Raw genomic sequence first — 25,084 nt, 5'->3', positions numbered from 1 at the left:
TGTGATAGGCAGCAAGTTACCTGCTATCATTCTTTTAACGACCAGCATTCCCAAATAACACCAGCATCCTACTGTGGTGAAGGGGCAAACCCACCTCCCCCATTTCAAGTAGATTAATGAAACTGGAACAGACACCTTTGGAAACAGCATTCATTATTATTTACAATACAATAACGGTGTGATTGTGGGTAGCAGAGGCTTTCATCTCTCCAGGACTCTCAGGTAACCGTGCATAAAATAAGATTTCTGAATGAATGAGAGGATGCACGAGAACATATGCACCCTTTTAATGAGGGGAACTGACTGAGAGAGTAAGTGGAACGAAATTAAAAAAAGAAAAGAATTGACATTCATCTGTTTTGAAGCCAAACAAAAGACTGAGTTCTCTGCATCGTTTTTCTTTTCCTTATTTTATTTGAAACATTTCACCAAAAGATGTCACCGCAATAATGTCTATCCAATAACAGGAATGTTGTTTCAAAGAATCAAAAAAGGTGATGGGAGTAAGTCCAGAAAGAGAGAGAAAGAGAGAGAAAGAGATGTGATTTCACAGGTAATCGCATTCCGATGTCACGCCTGATTGAGAGCAGTAAAGAGGAAAATCACATCAGGAATAGCAGAACAGAAAACATCATGAGGAGGAATGTGAAAACATGCCAATTATACAACGAGAAAACACCTGCACACAACAAGACAGACAAACACAAAAAGAAACCAAAGAAATCAAATGTCTAAAAAAAAAAGAGAAATATTATTTGGAAAAGCAGCAGATCCAAGAACAAATGTGCAGAGAAGAAGTGTGCATTATATCAGTGAGGTTTGCTAAGCAGTACAAATACTCCTGGCACTCAGGGATGTGCTGTCAGCGGCTCTCCTAATACAGAACCGCTGCTCTTGCATAGTACCGTCTCTCTTGAGGGGGACGAAACCCATCTAATACATTATTTTTTATCTCAAAAATAGAAAACAGTGAGTAATTCCTCATAAGTATAAAGATGTCCATGCATATTAAAACTGTTTTTAGGATTAATTTGATTACATATACATGAATACAAACAAAGGTAAAGAATATTCACACTGAAAAAAGTGATTTATGTTTATAATAAACATTTAAGATATAGCTATGTCATTAAAGAAGCTAATTTTTGTTTTGACAAATTTGAACTGCTATCGCTCAAACATCTATGTATGTGAAAATACGCATGTATGAGTGCCTTAAAGAGCAGCGTGAAGCCTTTAAAGAGTAATAATTGGTCTGTTTACGACATAAAAAAAGACAAGTGGTTGGCCCAAAGGTCACTCTAAACCATCCGGTAATTAGCTGCTTAATACAAAACAGCGACGAGTTTTCATCCTGGACCCGTCCAGCACAATGACTCGCACTTCTGTGGACAACAAGTCTGTTGTTGGAGGTAAAAGGGCAGAGACGACGGATGGGAAAGGTTAATTGTTAAGACTTTTCCTATGCGCGTATGTGCGCAACCCGCCGGCATTTATTAGCAAAAGGTGACTGCGAGCTTCGTGTTTCTTTTTTGTGTCTGTGTCACCGAAGTGACTACAGAGGTCAAACCCGAGAGGCGGTGATGTCATCACAGGGCACGCAGGCGTGCGAGCAAGGCCTCCACGTCCGTGTCACCATTGGATGAGCAAAGCGTCGGAGTTTGCTCTTTTTCCTTCTCTCTCTCGGCCCGGTGGGTCGGCCTGTGGGCTGCAGACGGATGGGGTTCGCTCTCGTAATGAGGCTCCTTGGCAGTGGGTGCTCGTGTCGAGTTGAAATTGATATTCTGCCGCGACCGTGACCTTTGCAGAGGTGCCTTCATGTTTTCTGCAGGAGAGATGGGAGGGAGGGAGAGAGATGGGGAGGAAAAAAAAACAGGTTCTCATGAAAATGTTTATAAAAGTTAGCAGCTCTTTGAGGACAGGTCGTGCCGGCACTAAAGTCATCAAAGAAATGAGAGAAGAAGATGGAGAGCGATGCAGCCGACAGCATGACAACATGATAAAAATGAAAGAGGCGAACACGTAGACGCTCGCTCACCTCAGTATAGTCACCTCTCACCCTTTTTATTGCCACTGCTGTTCTTCTAGCCTTTCCAGCACTAAATCTCTGATCTGTGATGTGGCGCAGGGGCTTGTGGGAAGCCGTCATACTGACTTAATGCTCTGCACTGCTTCACTACCTCAGCACATCTACCTGATCAGACTGATGCAACCTCTGACCGTCCTTCTCTTACTCACGCTTACCGCCATCCAGACTGTGAGAGGAGTTCAAAAGTCTGAAACCACAAGCAAAAATGCTTTGATTTAAGACATTTTAAATGATAAATTATAAATGATCAGCATAACAATTTGACCGTAAATTATATAAAAAATAAGACTAATGGCAGGCACCTTTAGATTAGTTACCTACAAATAATGCAGAATCTTATTCAGTTATTATTAATAGTTTTCTTTGTTTGAAAAATCTTAAAACTTTGATTTTAAAGTGAAAATTGATCAAATACGGCCTCACTGGAAGCCTGTTTCCAAAAATAAAATGAGCAATTATGAGACACAAAGTCAGAATTGTCCAATATTATTTCTCACATTTGCGATTTTGTAAAACACAAAATAAGATAAATATAAATGAGGTCACACTTTATTTTAAGATACAGTTCTCACTATTAAACTATTAACTATTACTTTTGCCTCAAACTCCTAATTTGCTGCGTAATAGTTAATAGTGATTAATCGTTAGTAAGGTAGTTGTTAAGTTTGGGTAAGATTTGGGATGTAGAATAAGGTCATGCAGAATATGTGCTTTAGTTAAGAGTGAAAATCGGTCCCAATATTAAAGTATTATCATAAATAATAATACAATTGTAATAATAAATACTAATTTGAAAAAGTCACATTGTGAGATATAAAGTCACAAATGCAAGTGATAAATGTAGTGGCAAATGTAAGATAAAATCACAATTATGAGAAATAAATGTTAATTATCTTTTCAGTTTTTTTTATATTATTATTATTATTATTGTTTTATTTATTTATTTATTAAAACTCTGAAGTGGAAACTTTAATTTTTTTTCCACTTTAGCTTTGGACCCCCCATTTACAAACACAGGAATAAGAGTGGTATATGGATGGAGAGATGCAGAGGGAAAAAAACAAGCAAATTAATAAATATGAACAAAAGCAAAGAGAAAATCATTTCCATATTCATCTGACCTTGCCTTGACCTGTATGAATGCTGTATGGAGCAGTATGGCTGAGAAGCTACAAGTGTTCCTGGTTGGTCCTGGACTGAGCGGTTTTATCATCATATCAGCAACGATTACTGCACCAGTCTCGAATCTCTCATGACAGAACATATTACAGCCACGCAGCAAAAAAACAAACAAAAAAAAGCTCCAGCATTACAAACAGAGCCTCACTAAGGTGCAAAGCACACTCATTCACTTCAGCACAGGAGCAAGGGAGAGTGATGTATGAGTGCTTTAAACAAGGACAATCTCTACAAACAAGAAAGGATGGAGAATGAGAGAGAGAGAGAAAGAAAGGGAGGAAAGAAACGAGCCAGCGATAACAGCTAAGCAAAAATACCGCAATAAAGGAGCCCACAGACATGACGGTCCTCAAACAAATGCCCCACTGAAAATAAACAACTGGAGCTGTTTTTGTATCTCCTCATAATAGTTTCTAGGTCTAAGCTGCAAATTTAGGCAGAGATGCAGACATTCAACACATTGAATCATCTTTATCATGCTATAAGACCATGATAACAAAAGAAAACTAGATTTTTGCATTATCTTAAGAGTAGTGCCTTCTTGTCCATGATGCTAGGCTGTTGTTAAGTGCTTGCCAGGACGTTTCTTTCAAATTGCAAAGTGATGTCTTTGGCCCAAGAAAAAAAAGTCTACTCACAGATATGATATTCAGGTCTCTATACACAGTATTGTGCATTCTTCAATGCAGGTCTAAGGGATATTTTGGCCCATTTTAATGTTTACTGTTTTGATGGAAAACAAAAGTCTAATTTCGGGAAAAAGCACACTACCGTTCAAAAGTCTAAAGTAAAAAAATAAAAATTACTCTTACAGTCTCTTACAGTATGTTCACCCAGGCTGCATTTATTTGATTAAAAATATAGTAAAAATAGTAATATTGTAAAATATTAATACAATTTAATATATTAAATATTTTAAAACAATATATTTATATTGAATATGGCAAAGTTGAATTTTCTGCTGCCATTACTCCAGTCTTCAATGTCACATGATCCTTAAGAAATCATTCTAATATGATTTGGTGCTCAAGAAATATTTCTTACGATCAATCAATTTCTTCAGATTTTCTTAAATTTCTTATGTTGCACACCCCCCCCCCCATGATTCTTTAATGAATAGAAAGTTTAAAAACTACATTTATTTGAAAAATAAATCTTTACTAACAAAATAAATGTCACTTTTGATCAATTTAATGCATCATTGCTGAATTAAAGAATTGCTTTTTAAAAAAATCCTTAAATGACTAAATTTTTGACCTGTAGTGTATGAACAATTATAGTAATATTAGCCTTGTATTTAGAAGCTATAGGTTATGCATGATATTTATAAGTCAAGAACTGTAAGGATTAATGCTGTGTGAATGCTATCATGTGTGTTGACCTTTTTAAAATGTGTTATATAGTAAACAATCTCATATCCTATCTAAGCAATGTGTGAAGGTCTATGATTTTGAGCATGGATAGGACAGGATGCAGCCCATTGTGTCATCCAGAGCAAATGAGAGGTTTGAGATGAATGTTGGCTGTAATGTACGGTATAGGAGTGAGTGGTGAGCCATGCTGGAGTGTGTGTGGTAGTGATTTCTCTGCGCTCTCATTACTGCTTTGAGAGAATGTGCACTCGTTTGTCTCTGTGTGCCGCTCTCTGCCCTATGCTTCAGGCCACTTTCATTAGTCTCTTTGGCTCATCCTCTTTTGCCTTCATTTCCTGCTCGTCCCATTTGCTGTTTCCCATTCTTAAAATAATCTTTCTTTTTCTCTACATGACTCTATTTGGCTCCATACTGCTTCATTTCTTTATCATCTTCTACCTTTCTCGCTCAAACTGACCCTGTTGATATGGAGAGGCTGCTTGTCTCTCATTAGTGTGAGGATGATGTCTGTGTGTCTTAATGAGTAATAAAACACAAGCTACGGCGGAGACACGACAACGAGACATGACTTCTGATAGGTTCTGTTTTTTGCCAAGATTTTTCTAAACTTTTTACAAGGAGTGAGAGAAAGAGGCAGAAAAAATAGAAGCAGGATGTGGTACTACAGAGACAAAGTGTAAGCAGCAGTGACAGTCATGTTCTATCTAATACAGGTCTTTTCAATAAGGTTATGGATCTTAAAAAAAAATATTTAAAAAAATAAACTTTTCGCTCATTATATTTTACCAAGTATAAAACCAAAATTAAATAAAAATTGCAAATACATATATATAAAAAAACCTCAATATTTTTGTAAACCTATATGTAATCAGTTTATGCTAAAGTTCCGCTAGATATCGATACATATATCTCTATATTTATAGATGACATATTGATTGCATATAAACAATGAGTTTTATGTTTGGGTGAAGTACTCCTTTTAATATGCTACTGCATGCATTCTGTAAGCCAGACTTTAAATGCAACAGTCAACTTAAAAAGATCACCATTTGAATCATTTATCTCTGGCCAATAATTCTAAAAACTTTCAATTTTTATTACAAAAACATTCAAATCTGTCCATCCTTTCAGCTTCCCTCAAGCGCCTGTGAAGCAAACACACACTGCTGTAAAAATCTGAATGCCACGTTCCTTTCATCAGTACACAGTTAGTTCCTCCACAGTTAGGCTCATAAAAACTCGCTCACGTCCAGACTGTGCCATCAGAAAGAGACACTCTCATTCCTCTCTTCAAATAGAACAGGGCTGAAATACCAGTTTCTGACTTTAGAGATCATTTGCTCAATTTGCATTTTCACTGGGGGCCGCTGAGAAGCTCACTTTCTTTTCATCTCTTCGCTTTCCTGCTTTCTTTCCCTCACTCTTCGCCTGAAGTTTGGCAGGAGACTCGTCGAAACGTGACAGCGGATGAGGGCACTTGATCAACCTAACGAGCTTGAATGCAGACAGGCGTCCGATTAGTTGCAATGGAGCCTGTCTTGCACCAATCGGGACTTTAGTGGCTCCGCACAATGCAATCTGTGACACATAATTTCCTTCTCTGCATTCCGCACGGTGCGCCATGCAATCTATAGAAGTATTAGGAATGATTATACCATCCGTCTGACTGCACCCTAGCATTAGTAAGGCTGGAAATGGCACCTGGTGAATAGCTGAAGTCACATGCATGGAAATGAATGTGACTTTTCTCAGTGGGAGAAACAAGGTCATGCTACTGATACTCCTTTGACGGGACTTTGTGCTGTCGGGGTGTGTTTCAGGGCTATAAATACAAAACATACATCAGCATATTAGAATGATTTCTGAAGAATCATGTGATGTGCATTGCCATTCAAAAGTCTGGGATCAGTTAGATTTCTGTTTTTTTTATTTTAATGGAGTCTCTTATGCTCGTCAAGGCTGTATTTATATGATCAAAAATACAGAAAAAAACAGTAATATTGTGAAATATTATTGCAATTTCTAACACTGGTTTCCTATTTTAATATACTTTAAAATAAAAATTATTTCTGTGACACAGCACTGAATTTTCATCAGCCATTACTGCAGTCTTCAGTGTCACATGATCCTTCAGAAATAATTATAATATGCTGATTTATTATCAGCTTTGAAACTGTTGTGCTGCTTAATATTTTTTTTGGAACCTATGACACTTATTTAGTTGATTCTTTGATGAATAAAAAGATAAAAATAACAGCATTTATTCAAAATAGAATATTTTCTAACAATATAAGTCCTTATCATCAGTCCTTTTTATCCATTTAACACATCCTTGCTGAATAAAAGTATTAATTTCTTTAAAAAAAAGTAAGAAAAATATTTACTGACCCCAAACTTTTGAATTGTAGTGTATATTGTAACACAAAATGTATATTTTGAATAAACACTGTCCTTTTTAACTTTTTATTTATCAAAGAATCCTGAAAAAAGTATCACAGGTCCCCCAAAAATATTAATATTAACTGTTTCCAACATTGATTATAAATCAGCATATATGAATGATTTCTGAAGGATCATGTGACACTGGAGTAATGATGTTCAATGATGTTTAAATTCAGCTTTGCTTCACAGGAATACATTTTAAATTGCAATAATATTTCACAAAATACATTTTTGATCAAATAAATGTAACCTTGATGAGTGTAAGAAACTTTAAAAATCTTACTAATCCCAAACTTTTGAACGGCACTGTATATATATTTATATACAAACCAAGTAGAACTCATATTTACATAAAGTTTCAGTAACTTTCACAATAAAACAGAAACATTTTGTTTTTCAAATAAATGTTGTTCTTTTAAACGTTCCGAAAAAATATTAAGCAGCACAACTGTTTTCACCACTGATAACGATAAGAAATGTCTTATCCCCCCCCAGAGAAGTTCTATTTTAAGTCCAGAGGACGTAGTTTTTCTATGGAAAATGCATAGAACAATAAACTGGCCTGCTGTGAATTATAGCAGCAACATAAGCTGACATAACACTACAGTTTGATGACTAAATTTAGCTTAATGATCGGGCTGTCCTACTGGCCCTCTCTCGTTTGGACTCTGCGCACACTCGTTTATCCACATTTAGGTGGAAAAAGGGGAGATGGCACATGTGGACAAGGTCAAGGGAAATCAGAGCTAATTCTGAGCGGGTGAATTAGACCAGAACTACTGGTAATAAATAATGCCTTAATTGATGCCTTACGGTGCACAGGGGCGTGATTATGGGCTGCCACATGAATAACAGGGAACCCTGGGCGACAGAATATGGGTTTGGTTCTGCGCAAATGGCAAACAATGTCAGACTACCAGAGACTGTGTGTGCGTACTTGATGCAGTGGCTCTCAAATGATGAGGGGAGCCCTGACTGATAAAGAGGGCTGTAATTCAGAGCCCATGATGCTCTAATGTCCCTCTTTGTCTGACTGAAGGACTCAGAGAGCGATGACCTGCACATTATACCTTATGCCTACGTAAGTTAAGCAGTAATTAAGCATATCAGCAGAGACATGCCTCATCCACCGGGCACCCAACAGCCACCCACTGGTGCCACAGGCAAAGCATGTTTTTATGGGTTTCAATGGTCTTTGTCTGACATTTATGACAGTGGGAAGGCAATTAATATTACAAAGATAAAAAGGAGGAGGAGAGGAGGTTCCAGAGAAGCTGTGACCTTCTAACTGCAAAGCTGAAGTAGTAGCGTAACCCCTGAACCCAAGAAGAGTCATGCATATCAAAGCTGGTCCATGTGTTGTTCTGGGATCAGCGAGTGTGAACACTGATCCGGAAAAAGAGAATAAGCAATGATTCATGCTTAAACAGCATAATTCAGAGGTTCCCTTCTTCTCCGAAGACACTGTCTATGTTGCGTGTGCATCTCTTTGTGTTTTATGTGCCTTTGTGTGGGTGCATTTGCATGCATTTGTGTATCAGAGATCTTGAGGTATTGAGATCACACAAATGTGGCTTGGGTCTGGATCTTGGTTTTCAGGTTTTGGCCAAAGAAAAGACCAGCTTGCCAAAGTAGCAATCACCTCAACCACTTCTGGATGAATAATGCACCCAAAAATTCTAAATCAGATATAATTTATTCAAACTCATGTTGTTCCAAACTTGTATGACTTACTTTTATCTGCAGAACACAACATACTTCAACAAACTTTAATGTTGAATATTTCAACCAAGCTCAACATCAGTTAAAACGTCATTGATTTTTGCACATCACGACCAAGTATCATGAAGTTTGTGTCACCATATTCAATGTCAGTATATATTTACATGAAAAATGGTTTCAATTTTAACTTGGGTATCATACAAATTGATCATGTTGCTTCAGAAAACACATGATACAGCAGTCAACTCTCAATTTCATGCAAGCCTTATGTCATTTTTGGGGGTTTGAAGGTTCTGGACCTTACTGAATTTCAATGAATGAATGAAAACAGCTGACACAATCTTCAAAATGTCTTCTTATGTCGAAGAAAGCAAGCCATAAGAGGGTGAATAATGGATCATTTTTGTAAAAAGAAAAATGAAAATTATGCCATTATTTACTCATCCTTAAGCCATTCCAAACATGCATGTCTCTCTTCTGTGGAACACAAAAGACATTCTGAACTGTAGGTGACCCTTTCCTCCATTGTATGGACAAAAAAGACAATCTTTTAAATTCCACAAAAAAAAAAGCCATACAGTTTTGAAATGACAAATGTTCAGTCTCCAGCACTGTCTGATGAACCTGTCTGATATAGGGTCCATACAGTCTTTGATTGCGTTGCTCATTAATTCTGCATTTACCCAGCATGGTTCTTAGACTGACAGATATGGGTCTTGAGGTTTAAATCTAGGCCTTAAAGGGGTCTAAGTCTGGGTGTAATCTGAACTCCAACTCTAGAGTGAATACCTGTATAAACGCTCTCTTTCTCTCTCTCTCTGTGCAGCAGTTGTATTGAATAATCAGAGTATTTAACAAAGAGCAGCAGTGGGGATTTGTAATCCCACAGCATTCAGTGCCTCACAAAAATTAATTACAAATGAAAACGGCTTAATGCTTACTTGAACCCGGGGAGAGCAGAGAATGTCACCAAATTATATTTGTTTAGGGGATAAGGGGGGAGAAACAGAATGAGAGACAGAGAGAGAGATGCATGTTGTGCTGTTTCATGATTTTGAGATGAAACATCTGTATCTCAGCATCAGAGAGACTCTAGAGAGATCTTTGATGCTGACAAAATAATCAGTATGGCATTTTGAACAACATTAGTGGTTAAAAGAGCTAAACACTACACAGCATACAGAATGTAGGTACATGAGAGCAATTCAGCTATTTCAGGTCACAGGAAGGTCACAATTTGTGATTCACACACGTGTTTGCGCACATACGCTCTTATGTAATTTACTTTAACATACACGCTCTAACTAGCAGTCGTCTGACCAAACAAACCAGCACAAGACCAATAATGGCGCTTTTCCACTGCATGGTACGGCTCAGTACGGTTCACTTTTGGGGGGTTTTTCACTGGGTACAGTACCTGGTACTTTTTTTAGTACCACCTCGGTTGAGGTTCCAAGTGAACCGTACCGTTACCAAAACGTGACGTGTAAACTCTGCTGATCACGGATTGGCCGGAGAGAATCGTCACTACCTGCGTCACTGAACTTGCGACACAAACACAACAGAACGGCTAGATTTAAATCAGCACAGCCAGCGAAGGATCGAACGCAACTGTTTTGAACGAGCGCACCTTTTTTAACAACCAAAAAGTGGCTGTTTTGCTGTCTGTTGAGGAAATACAGACGTTTCTCTCGTTGATAGCAGAGGAGCGGATCCAGCAAGAGCTTGATGGGGCGACGCGGAATGAAAAAGTTTTTCAGGAGTCGCGGCAATAGAGGCGGCGCAACTATAAACGACATGTGAATAATCCCGCCCATTCTAAAGCAGTACTGAACTGCAATGGAAACGCAAACCGAGCCGTGCCGTGCGGTAGCGTACCGTACTGAGTCATGCCGAGCCGAGTCGTAGCACGCAGTGGAAAAGTGCCATTATAGACAGACAAACCCAGCCTCAAAGATGCAGGATAAACGAACAAACGATTCAATCCGAGAACACAACGTTCAGCAAAAAGAGAGGGGGATGTATTTGGGGAACTTATGCCCTGCAGTGTGAGTCTGACCCAGTCATATGACTAATTGAACATTACTGTGTCTTACCGAAACAAAAGGTTTACAAGAAAACAGAAATTGGTGGGACAGCACCTGGCCGGATGCAAACAAAATACTAGATCCTCCCTGACAAGCACAACAAACACAAGCATTTGGGGGGAATCAGGAGGATCAGACCCAGAGAAGTGTTGATCAATGGATTGGTGTGTGTGTGTGTGTGTGTGATCTAAACCCCAGTGTAAGGACACAGATGGTCGCTCTATACAGGCCACTCTCTCACATTCCTGTCCTAATCACTGCTACATGGCAGCTAATGACCTGAGACCACCGCGACCATTTTGATCGCTTAATATGACTAGAACATCACTCTTGTTGCCTCATTGCTTCAGGTGGACTTTACATTTCATGCAGTGATTTGATTAAAATGTGATTTATCGGTCTTAAAGGCACAGTTTACCCCAAAATGCTAATTCTAACTTATGTTGTTCCAAACCTGTATGACCTTCTGTGGAACAGAGGATATTTTTAGAAATAAACACCAAAATGGTTTGTTTACCAAAACTCTTCAAAACATCTTCTTTTTGTGTTCTGTAGAATAAAATCATACACATTTGGAATGTAATGAGTGCTTTAAATTCAGTCAGTATTTTGTCATGCCATAATAATTAATTTTAATGTATTTTACTGTCAGAGAAAAGACATATCATTTAAGTCCAGACCAGACCAAAGTCTAATTAAATGTAAAACATTTTGAACAAACATTCAAATTTTTCAAAGGTGTACAAATAAAAAACATGCAAAATATACAGCTCAATAATTGCAGACTGTATATATGAGTAGTATGTTGGAGACTAAATAAGTTATATACTGTATTCTCTACCGTTTAAAAGCAAGACTTTTAAAAATAAATAAATAAATTTGTTTATTCATTAGCATGGCTGTATTAAATAGATCAAAAGTAACAGTAATGACATTTATGTTACAAAAATAAATGCTGTTCTGGTAATCTCTTTAAGGTCCTGGATGAGTCCACCAACATACTGTATAGTGTTTAAAGATTGAGGCCAGTAACTAAATGGTTCAAACCCAATAAAAAGCAGTCCTTTAGCTATCACCACTGTACCTTTGGGAAGTAAACAATCCCAGGATGCTCCAGGGCTACTGCCCCAGTAATAAGTGTCCTGGGAACCATTTTAGGACATAAGTGTCTGATAAATGAATGTTTACTACAAAAGTTCCCTGTCTGTCTTCTCAAAGTTTTATTGAATTCATCTTCACCTTCAGAAACAAAAGCTCAAAGTGAAGGCCAGGTGTCTTCTGGTCAACCCAGTCGAATACGCTCTGTTGGCATCACAGATACAAACTATCAGACATAAGCTGGCTAGAAAGACAGTGTGAAACTGATTTAGTGACAGATATGAGACACAGCAGAGTGTCCCCTGACAGTCGCTAAGTGAGACAGACAGTTCGCTGAGATCAGGACTGGGCTGTCTTCACGAGCTGCTCTACTGCAATGCAAAAGTTCATGAACATTTTTGTGCGGATACATGCATGTGGGTGAAAACGTACCTCTAATTGGAAGTAACATATATCTGTCACGGTGAATCTGCTCACGGTAACTAGGCCGAATGGCTGGAGAGCTGCACAATTAGCAAAGATTCAGTCTCTGTGAAGCTCCGCAGAACAGGAAGTTGGGCTGGGGTTTAAAGTCATTAGAGAGAAGGAATCTTCATTTGAATGCCAAACCTGATGAGTTTCCAGAATATTTTCTGCTACAGGACGTCTGTCTGCACGGTGCTGCAGGGATGGGTAATTATTCAATCCAGCCCACCCTCATTTACATCGCTGTCTACGACTGTCTCACTCTATCTTTCCACTATTCCCAAACTCCCTTTCAGTGATTCCTAGTTTTTCATCTTTTTTTTTTTTTAAGTCATCATTTTTGTTTTCAAAAGAACATTTTTCACACTTAGTCAATATTTTGTCATGCCATATTTATTAATTTTAACATACTTTACTCGCACTGAAAAGGCATATAATTTTAGTTAACTAGACCAAAGTTAAAAACAAATTTAAAAGATTTTTAAAAATGTATAAACATTTATAAATTTAAACACACAACTATAAAACAAAATATAAAGCTGATAATTTATATTCGCTATAAATTGCTGATAATTGCTATTGCAATTGCTGATAATATAAGCAGTAATTGAATAACTATTACTTTTTAATAATAATTATGAATTATTTATTATTACTTATTTAATTGCTGGCATAATATAAACTGCCTGTTTTTTGTAGACTCGATTAAATACTTAAATTATAGTTAAAATAATCCATTCTAACTATAGGACATTATTCAGCTATACACCAAACGCGAAGCGAAAATGCACATCGCGTCACTTGCTCTAGATTACTCTATCAGGGGACATCATCGTTGATCACGTGATGTTTATATTCACGTGAGTGCCTCGAAAAACATCCCGCGATCAATGCTGGTGTACCCGTTGTGGAAGTCCCAAATACTCTGGAAAGCCAAACGCCGATGTGTCTGGGATCACAGCACCATCCAGAGGCGGATGAGTATTAGGACTAATCCTGCATTAATGTGTGTGTGACGAGTGGGGGCTGGTGGCTTACTCCGGTGGAGTAATTGATAATGAGCAACACCTGCACCACTCACCGGTCTCGAGTCCCACGGAGGAGCTCCGGAAGGATAAAAGGAGGAGTGACGACAGTGAAAGAGGAGAGCGGACCAGGCCTGGACTTTACTTCGTGTTTTGTGTGCGGCAGTCGTCCGCGAGGGGCTGCTGCTTTCGTTTTGTGTGTTTATTTTATGAAAGTCTTAAATGTTCGCCGGTTCCCGCCTCCTCCTTCCCGATCTACAAACTTTGTTACAGTGTGTTACATTTTACAACTGCATATACACTGAATTTTTTTTTTTTTATTGATAGCAGCTCTGTAGCCATGCTAATAAAACACAACTACCACTACAACTGATTTTAATTGTTTTCTATGTTCCCCGTATCTATCATAAATGTCGGGGTGCTTTGATGGCTACAATATGCTCTCTTCCATTTTCTGATACAACTGGACGTGTCAATAAGCTCTTTGCTGATTGGCTTGCACGAGAACGCATCATGCAAATTTTCTGCTTGAGTTTACATTTTTGAGGCACATGAGTTGCACATTTCGTGTCATTCACATTGCCTGGAGCGAATTCGCCTCTATTCGTTTCTTTGCATTAACTTTGTATGTAATCTACTCGTGCAAATAATTTAATTTGCGTTTGGTGTGAACACACCATAACATTGCTAAAATTCAAAAACAAAATTTTTTTTCATAAAAAAAAAAGTAATCAGTAATTTTATTAAAAAACTCCTGTTTCCCATACTCTCTTCCTCTATCACTTCCTCACTGGCTCCTACTCCTGTCTGTTGTCATGAAGAACTATTGATTCAGGCCTAGTCCAGTCTGTGCGCTCTCTCTCCCTAGATGCTTCCTCTCTCCATCATTCTCTCTATCTCTCCCTTTTTCTCCCATCAAAGTCCTTTAGGTTAATGAGTAGACTGACTGATGAGCTGCAGACGGAGCGAGAGAGAAGGAAGAGGGGGATTGAGCGGAGGGGTGCAGACAGTGAACTGTCAGTTAACCGAGATGGGACTTATGGGAGGGGTGGTCGTAATTGATCGGATTCTGCTGTAATGTATTACCACCTCCACACACGGATAATGGCTAACGCTGCCTAATGACTGTGGGCAACGACCAACACTTCATTGATAGCTGATGTTTGCTATTAACTTCTCTTCTCATTACAGAATATAGACTAGTTTTCCATAAGTCTCAGCCGGTTGCTTATTAATGAGGCAAAAATATTTCAGTGAAGAGTCACTCGTGTCTTAATTGCATTTTAGAAATCAATATTGAGATCCATTGCAGCAAAACCTTGGATTCTGATCAGGTGAGATTCTGGTGTCAAATAGCGCTGACACGGATGCACACACCTTCTAAATGCTCTACTAGTGCTCGCCATAATATTAATAGATAGCTCTTACTTTTTCCTTGAAAATGCACGCTTCAAACAGAACAGTCAATGAAGACGAAGAAGAGAACGATGTGTAGCTCCCGGCACCGATTTATACTGTAGTCGCACCGGTAGTGACGTCATGGCTGTCGCCGGCCAACGAGTTGGTGTTTTTTCAATGTATGCTTCAGATACGAGTCACGACGAGGCGTTCCCCATAGCGACCCCTAGAGGACGCAGTTCGAAGTTCCCATGAAAGGGAACTATTGTTTTAAATGACTTTTTGAAGTTCGCTCCGCTCCGCCCCGGGCTTTGAGTCGAACTCCTCAAGTCGCCTGGCTTTTCTCTCAGCTGCCTTTCGACAGCTCTCAATATGCACATCCAACCTCGTGAAACGTACTTATGAATTCAAAACAGCCTCAAGTCATGCTTCATATTTCATTGAAGTTGAATATTTTAAAAGATCAACCCACTCAAAACCCCATAAACCTTTCTTACGGAGGCTTCTCTGTCCTAAAAATAAAATCTCATATGCCATATCATATTACAGGCGGCTCCATCAGGTTCTCGAGCATCCTTTAACAAGCAGACAGGGCCGTTCTGGTAAACAGGCTGTCCACATCTAAAACGTATGTTCCTCTCCCGGTCTCCTCCCCACTCGAACATGCTTCCTTTTCCTTAGCCTGCTCTCCACACAGGCCTCATCTAAACACCTCCCATAGAGGCTGACTACAGAAAACCTGTAAAATCAGGCCACAAACAATTGATTGTTTGACTTTTACATATTACATTTAACAATCACTTTCATCCAAATGGACTACTAGCATAACACTCCACTATTTGAGAAGCTATTTAGCCACACAGACACTATTTTGCAGTGGTTTGTTAAGAGAAAATTGAATTTCCTATTTTCCTGTAAGAGATATTGCTGTTTATATACTTTACTGATACTGCACTCCTACTAAGTAATTATAATTATACAGTATATTATTATATTTCAAATTTGTATAATTTCAAACTGACACCTTTTCTGAGAGAACTAATATGATGACTAACCTCAATCCCTTACCTCACCAGGGCTAAAGCAGCAACTGTCCATTGAGTAATTATAAATCTTTACAGTTAATGGTCATAAAAATACATCTGTCAATCACACAAGGTTAAGACAAGGAACACTTCTGCTGTCTGTTTAAAAGGATATGGGCTTTATTTTCTTCTGAGATTGACATTTACACAATGCAAAGGTTCATTATTCTCCTTTCTGAACAGTGCGTTAACCCTTGGGCGCTAAATGTTCTTCTATGAATTCGGGCCAACTGTGGCGCTGCCTTTTGTATCTCTAATACAACAATAATAACGCCACTAATGTCAACAGCTGTGGTACATTTAATCAAATCAGCTTGCCTAATCCTGCTCCGGTCAATAGAACCCAAGTAGAAACAAACGAAGCCCGATTCAGACAGTATAAAAGCAGGTTGAAGGTCACATGTTTTTAATTAAACTTAAACAAATGGCTACGGAGGCAAAAGAAGGCGAATTGTTTCAGCTCATAATCTCTAATGAGACTTTTGGCGTAGGAGATAAGAGCAGATGCCTCATGCATTCGTGAAAGGTCAACTCTCATTGCCATTCTGACATAGTCTCTCTCGCCGTTTCCCTTTCAAACAGGAGGAGAAAAATCAGCACGCTCGCCCTTTTAACGAGAGAACCCTCTTGACGGTTCTGCCCATGCGTGAAGCCGTAAACAGCACACTGAAAACATTCCTCCTTATTTAATTAGATCGCAACGATGCGTCTGATAAAAATGCGATTTTTAAGATGACATGTTTGGTGATTTCTCAACTGGACCGTCTGTAAAAACAGACTTTAATAGAATATGCGAAAGCATTATTCGCACATTCTTCATAAACAAACAAAAAACGACCTACTGCTGCGTTTCTGTCCGCCACATGCTGAGATTAATAATGAAGCAGCCTGACATTTGAAACAGAGGGACCGATTTATAGCAGTTTGAGTCACATTTCCACTGCACGCACACACACACACACACACACACATAAAAAGAAAAACACTAACGCATTTGCCAACACTTTCAGACCTCGTATCAAGAGAGGGTAACAAGTGAGCGGTAAAGTTGCATGCCACACATTTTCATGTGTAACAGTGGTGTAGTGAACAACACATCATTATACTAGACAACAGTTCAGCGGTGGGAGTCTTCTGGGCAATACTAATGGTTAATTTAGCTCCTGGACCACTGTGGCAAGCATCTCATCACAATTAGATGTAATGCAAGACCTTGGTGAAGGTCACAGATGAGCCGTTACGAGAAGAGAGAGAAAAAAAGATGCAAATTAACTGAAGCATGACTGTCCGGTGAGATGTGCATGTTTTTTGTGTACACGTGCACTGAGTGGGTGTGTGAGAACGTGTGTATATTTTTACACTCCCCCCTGGCCAAAGACGGAGCAATTAAAAAGACATGCACCAATAAGCTCCTTCTTCTGTAGAACGTTACGGAAACCTCTGCCAAGACAGAGAGAGACAGACTATAATCTTATATAAGAGCTGAGGAGAGATCATAAACAGCACTATAAAAATAGTATTATATTTAAACTGTTCTGATGACCTTTTAATTTACTTGAACTTGGGTCAGCTAAAACTAAAATATGTACAATTTCATATATAGACACAGAGGCACACACACACACACACACAAAATACATAAAAACAAATAATATTTATATGGCATTAAATTTAGTCAATGTTACTTTCAACATTTACTAATACATGTTTGTATTTGCTATTTATTAATGCTCCTTGAATTAACAAAAACAATGAATAGTTTTACATTATCAAAGGTTAATCAATGCTTTATAAATATATTGCTAATTGTTAGTTCATGTTAGTTAATGCATAACAAACAGGACCTTATTGTAAAGTGTTATAAAAAATAAACAAATAAAATAAAAACTTTACCTATGCAGTAGCTTTTATACTCTTACATATTCAAACTTGCTGTGTTGCAACAATGCACGCAATAATCAATGCTTATTATTGCAGTCATCACACTCAGCATGATGCATCTTCTTGAGGCATGTTTAAATAATTGCAATTAAGATGAGAGCTGTGATGGAGAAAATGTTTTTAAGCAGAAGATCTCAAATAGAAATAAATAAATTCCTTCCACATATAAATGAGGACCAGAACAAATGGTCCTCTCTCTTCTAATTGATAAAGCATCGTCGGAGAGATGCATGAACACAATCAGCGACCTTAGACTAATGTGGTTGACCTCTGACTAGCTTTTCATCAATGAAACAAAGCCGGATCAAAACAGGTTTGTTCCCACAGCTCTCTAAAATCCCACGTGAATGTACGGCAGAAATATTCAGAAGTCCTCTGGAGGCTAATGATGTATGGGACACAAAGAGAAGCTTGTATCTGATGGACCAATAATCCATAAAGACAGTGCAATGGCTTGTGGTGGCAAGGACAGGCTGCAGATTAGATTGAAATTATTGATTTGAATCAATTGAGAGAGTGAACATTTCCCTTGACCTCATAGAACAGGGAAACAGGAGTAATTGAATTGTACCAGTGCATATTGGGTGTTTTCAGGTACAGTCATTTGGAGACTCGCTTGGTGGCCCTGAAGGACTATTGACTTAACAAAGAGCAGATCCATTGATCAGGGCTAAGAAGACAAAAGCCCTCTGTGTGAGCACGTCTACAGAGATAGGTCTACAGGATTTTAGCACCATAATTCATTTCCAAAGGAAGGTCGAAACTGGTTATAGATAGAAGGGAAATAGTAAGGTGGCATGCAATGAATACTACTGGTGTAAAGTAAAAGTGTTTTCATTTACACACAGGGCCTATAATTAACACTCGCCAAGCACCAAATGCGAGTAAAAATTGGCATTGGTGAGTATATGTAACAGTGTCAGTCGCCAGTTGGCGGGTAAAACTTTCACAAAGTATAACAATGCAATGTAGTGAGAACAACAGCCAGTTTTTTAAAGAGATTCACTGTTTCTGACGTAAGCCAATAAAATTATATTTTCTGAAGATGAGATCATCGTGATTAGCTGTTTTGTCATAAGCGACAAGAGCGAATCAAATAATACGATACAAACGGGCTGATAAGGTCAGAGCAATGAGATGGCTATTGTCCCTAGACACGGTTCTAAAAACTTTTACCTGAGAAGATATTGCTGCCTTATTTCGGAAGATTTGCCTTCTTTATTCTTCACAACCGAGAATGTAGCGACACATATCTGGGGTTATGCCCAAAAAGTCATGATGGTTCTCGGCGTTAGCGAGAGATTGTGTTTCACTGAAAATGGATCAAAGCGAGACTGGCTTGTATTTGATACTGCGACTAATGCCTGTTTCACACACTTGCAGTGCATATGCAGTCCATGTGCTTTACGTATGCGGAGCAGAAGCAGCACGGACTCATTGTGCTTTCACACAGGATGCCTTTGCAGTCCGCTCCTGATCCGCCGCTGTTTACCACAAACACAGCATCCATTATTTTGATTTCAAATCCAAGCGTTGTTACCGAAAATGCTTTTTCAGCATTGTGATCCTCTTTTATCACAGTTCAGTAATACAATTGGGTAGACATATTCACATTTAAACTCTAAATATAAACAATGTATTATTCAATGCATTTGACTTCTAGATTTGCAATTTAACCACAGCATATAGTAGGGATGCACCGATATGAAAATTTTGGCCGATACCGATAACCGATTATTCTTTATTTTTGAAAGCCGATAACCGATATGTTGGCCGATAAATCTATATCCAAATTGTTATATACTTTTTGAGAGCCTGATTACAAAAAAGGTCTCATCATTAAAAGCCACATCCCAAACACTTCAACATAAGCAGCCTAGTTTGAACGGTGTACATTTTAAAAATATTTTTACTCTCCCATTACCAAATTTAGTCATAAAAAAGTCTTACAAATAAATAAAATAATGCAGAAATAATGCAAACAAGTCACTGGACATCATTACACATGTAAAGAATCAAAATGAATGCGCCATAGATCAATAAAACGGAATAGCCTCTGCACGGACAATAATTAAATGATTTTAATTACTAAACCATATTGTTGATGAAAATAATAAGAGAAAAATACAAGTGGTTGTTGTTATTAATAATATATCAATGATTTTGAAAAAGTAACAAATTAATACCACTGTTTTAAATAGCAGCCATTGAGCTGCAGCTCAAGCTGAAGCTGAAGAGCTGAATGAACACGGTAAACTGAAGCGTTTTGCTGGCAGCTTATTTAACTCAAGGAAATGCATCCTGAGATTAATATTAATACAACATAAACATAATATTACAACTTATATATGAAATGACAAATGACGCAGTTATTGCATGCTATAGTCAGAATGTGTGATCCTGTTGTGGATGCGCTCTTCCCATAACAACGCGCTGAAACACGGCAACTAAACCCAAAGAATTCACAACGTTTTATTATAATAATGTTCTCATTAGAATGTTATATACACGACATTCCCAATCATAGTTATTAATGTTGTGCACTGCTGTTTGGGCTGCGTGTGCTGAGCTAAAGATGATCACTGGTAAACTGAAGCGCTCTTTTAACTTAACCAAACGTATTCTATATGAGATAAATCAGATATACATCAAATAAACACAATATTACAATGTACAATTGCACAAAAGGCTGCAAACGAACAGCGCGCATCTGAAGTGTCTCTGAAGGAAATAATGCATTATTTATCGGCTTTAAGATATCGGCCAAATTTTCTTATCAGGCCGATACCGATAACAGAAAAAATGAGCCGATATGGGCCGATACCGATATGGTGGCCGATATATCGTGCATCCCTAGCATATAGCCTACATTTATTACGTTTTATCATTTTAAATTAAAACTTACCAATGAAAGAAACAGTGGGCTCTCGTGCCTTTTCTTTTGCATTTAAATCTTTAATACAAGCAATCTTAAAAAACTTTGTTTTTCTACCTCCACAAGTGCATTATGTTGCCGTTTATCTAAAAGTGCACTATTCCTTGTTTTAAACTTAGCTAAAAAGTCAAGTGTTTACTGTGAAACACAGTAGACTTTAATTATATTTATTGTGAAACTACTACATTTCCATGCCACTTTAATTCAGCACGTGCAGCACAGCAAAAATAGACTCGGTGCGGAAAACGATCGCTGCACTGCTGCAGATGCACCGCTCCTGGAACGCACTGCCGGACCACAACCGTGTACAGTGTGAACGCTCAAATCCGGTAAAGTGGGTGTGGAAAAAAAATGCGCACAACATAAGTACTGCAAATGGAAAATGTGTGAAACATTCGTAACACGATGGACTTCTCGGTTGGCATTCGAAAACATGCAAAGGACAAGAATCTCAACAATTAATTTTTAAGGGACAGACAAAAAAAAAAAAAAAGAAAGAAAAAAAACGTTAAAGAACATTGATTAATAAATCAATAAATCTGTTTGTTTTTTTCTTGAAAGTAAAGTAGCTAAAGGACCAATTAAAAACATTGTAAATATGTTTAGTCATTGTAGTAGTAATAACTGCCTATTTTTGCAAAAAGAGTTTCATGGCCGGTAAATGTTTATCACGTCACCGCCCATTGGCAGGTGTGGCAAAAAGTAAGTTTTAGACTCTGTTTACACGTTCAGAGATTGTTTTACACACAATTTGCTGTAGAGCAGTGGTTTTCAAACCTCTCAATGAAGTACCCCCAGCACTGCATACTTTGTATGTCTCCCTATATCTGACACACCCACTTCAGGTCTTGCAGTCTCCACTAATGAGCTGATGAGTTGAATCAGGTGTGATAGATGAGGGAGACATACAAAATGTGCAGGGCTGGGGGTACTCCAAGACAGGTTTGAGAACCACTGCTGTAGAGCAACAGGGTTTTCGTGCCTCACAGCGAGCTGTACGGCCCCCTGCAGTGCCCTACCTGCAATTACCAGCCCACTACCAAATTCATAAAGACTTGCACGAACAAAAGACAACACCAGCAAGTAAACAAATGTGCCCTTGGAGCAGTCTGTGGCAACTGTTTCCCTCTTTTCCTCTATATCAGGAATAGACTCATTTGCAAAATAATGGCAATAGTGATTATAGTGTAAGAGTGACTTGCTGTGTTTACTCTAAGTTAAACTTCCTTGGTGGAAGTTACTGTGTGATGTAAGAAGAGATTTGTTTCCTTGCAGTTATTACTGTTTCTATCTAAATAAGAAGTACTGTATATGTTTTTGTGTTATTTTAAAGTTGTGAATTTTAAAGTCATTAGTATTGTTAAAGCCTATTCACACTGTGTGAAAATATATGAAACTGAAATTAAATTTCTGGGGAGACATTCAACCACTTGTTTCAGATATTACAATAATTGTGCTTTTTGCATTATAACCCTTTCACCTGGGAAATAATTAGTGGTATTGTGAATTTTAAAGTCATTAGTATTGTTAAAGCCTATTCACACTGTGTGAAAATATATGAAACTGAAATTAAATTTCTGGGGAGACATTCAATCACTTGTAGTACAATAATTGTGCTTTTTGCATTATAACCCTTTCACCTGGGAAATAATTAGTGGTAGACCGATATTGGTTTTTTTGACAGCCGATGCCGATATCTTGGAAAGCAGGGTGGCCGATATAATTTTATTTATTTTAATTAATGTTTAAGAAATTTGAAATCATTTGAAAATGAATTAAAAAGTAAATGTGTTAAATAAACATACTTATACTTTAGATGACAAAGTATTTTTCACAAATAAATAAATATTTAATAAAAAATATAATAAAAAATATAATAAAAAAAAGGAAGTAAACAGTGTAAACAACAGGGCACTCAGTATTATGGGAAGTTTGTGTGCATTGGGATTTGGGAATCATATTTTTTCAAATAAACCGTAATGGATTATACATAGTAAGTGGAGCATAGTTTCTGCGCTGATGAAGACTAATTTATTGACGTCATAACTGTAAAACATCCTAGTTTGCAGATCACTGCCTGTATATGTGTTGATGCTTTAGATAAAAAAAATCCAAATTGTAAGAAATATATAAGATTATAAAGATGTTTTAATTGACTGATGTTATGATTACTGACTTTATATTTGAATGTGTTAAGCCCGCGATAGACTTGACGCCATTACATCATCGCCAATGACGTCATTACGTCGAGCGTAAAAGAACCGGTGAACCGTTTTTTTCAACCGGTTTATTGAATCGAACTGTCCGAAAGAACCGGTTTGCGGAAAACAACCGAACTTCCCATCACTAGTGCTCAGGCATGCCGCTGTCAATGCCGTCAAAATAAAAGACAGTCGCGCCGTTAAAATAAAATCCCGCCTCGAACGCATCGGCCAAACAGGAAAACTTATCGGCCGATGCCGATATTTAAAAAATGCCAAATATCGGCCGACCACTAGAAATAAATACTTTAAAAATATTAACTTGACACAAAATAAATCATTTATAATCTTAGCATCTAAGCTTTATAATGCATATACACAATCTGACTAATTCTTAAGTACTGCTGTTAATTTGCTAACGAATTATAAGTATAATGTTTTATAACTAAAATATGATAATTATAATAAGAATAAATCTCTGTCTCTATCTACACACACACACAATCTCTCACAAACTTTTTACTATAATATTTCTATTCAGCTTCTCTTTATTCAAAAGAATAATTTAACTGTAATCATATTTCAAAATATTAACATTTTTATTTTTATCAAATAAATGCAGTCTTAATTAGCATAGGGTGCATGGTGATCTTCTTTCAAATACTGCACATTAACATTGACCCCAAACTTTTGAATGGTGGAGTATATGTGTATTGCAAGAAAATGCTGTAATATTCTGTTGTGCATTAGAGCATGTCAATGGCAAGAGTGTGTATCAATTTTGTTTAGAGACTGACCAAAAACACACACACACACACACACACACACACACACAAAACTGATGCTCAGTGTGACTGTGAATAGTTTTAGTGTCGATTGCTGTATACTGTTACTGTGAGTTCAAGTAAAAGTGTGTATTACAGTGCTGGTGTTTTTATGCTGCAGGGTAAATGTGTGACTGTGTAAGTGTTACAGTATGTTTTATAAGCATGAAAGATTTGCTCAGCGCTTATGAGGTGTTGAAGCGAGAACTGGGTTTAAAATTCACAAAATAACACTGAGGTGTCAAGCTTCTGTTCCAAACTCTGTGCCGCTGTTGTTTACTCTGCAAACCCCTACTATCCAACCCAAACACACCCCAAACAACGTCTCTCATTCATTAAAATCTCAGCGCAAGAATTTGAACAGGCAGAAAGTACGACACACACATACACACACTCCTGTGAGTGTACTGCTACGGAAAGGCTTCCAAATATCTAAAATGGCTGAAAGCGCAAGAAGAGGAGGAGAGTGAAGTGAGAAAGAGGGGAGACAATTCATCTGAATGTTCACAGAGGTCAATTGGCCTCAGTGCCTTCATCAGGAGATGAGGAGATGCAGCCTGGAGCAGACCACCACAACTCATGGGGGGATCGAGGTCTGAGTGGGCCTCCTGATTATTAGCCTAATTAAGTTTGTATGGTCATTACAGAGTGTTCTGATGAATGCCAGCCATGTCAAATTAAAATCCAATGTGAGGTGGAATACTAATTGAACCCACAGTCACATTTAAATATCCTCTTTAACAAGACAGGGAGTGAGAGATCAGACAAAGACAGGTGTGTTTCAAGCCCTTGAGTAGACAGAAGATCCACTAGAGCACTAGGGCTGTTGTCTGTCTGGACTGAACAGGCTTTAATGGAGGCTTTCATAAGCTTCAATGCAATAAAAACACAGATGAGTTCTAGAGCAGCATGCATGAAGGCCTCAGAGCTGCAAGATGCTCATTGTTCTCAAAAGACCTGTTTTTTTTGTTTGTTTTGCCTTTCCCCCAAAAGCTGATCTAGAAAGCTGATCAATGATTTTATGGCAAATGAAATGTACACAACAGGTTAGACACATTTGTACTGAGAAGAGTTGGAAATTCAGAATGAAAGAATTTGCTCCGTTTCAGATAGATCTATCTAATCTATCTATAAATCCATCAATCTGTCTATCCATCTGTTCTATCTATAGGGCCCTATGAAATCGGTTTTATTTTTTTCCAAATTCCAATCCCAATCCC

General features: G+C 37.9%; 1 protein-coding gene across 1 annotated transcript in view; it reads right to left on the bottom strand.

The window, feature by feature from the left end:
- Nucleotides 1–442: 442 nt before the first annotated feature.
- Nucleotides 443–25,084, bottom strand: part of LOC107581615 (protein diaphanous homolog 3-like) — a 344,565-nt gene continuing 319,923 nt past the window's right edge. The window contains exon 25 of the mRNA XM_016267247.1: nt 443–1,825. Coding sequence (XP_016122733.1) covers nt 1,590–1,825 — 236 coding nt within the window. The 3' untranslated portion in view covers nt 443–1,589. The remainder of the gene's footprint in view (nt 1,826–25,084) is intronic.

The sequence above is a fragment of the Sinocyclocheilus grahami genome, unplaced genomic scaffold (assembly GCF_001515645.1).
Source record: "Sinocyclocheilus grahami isolate Dianchi unplaced genomic scaffold, SAMN03320097.WGS_v1.1 scaffold3.1, whole genome shotgun sequence".
Lineage (NCBI taxonomy): Eukaryota > Metazoa > Chordata > Actinopteri > Cypriniformes > Cyprinidae > Sinocyclocheilus > Sinocyclocheilus grahami.
The sequence above is the reverse complement of the archived record's forward strand: the minus strand, read 5'-3'. Positions and strand labels throughout refer to the sequence as shown.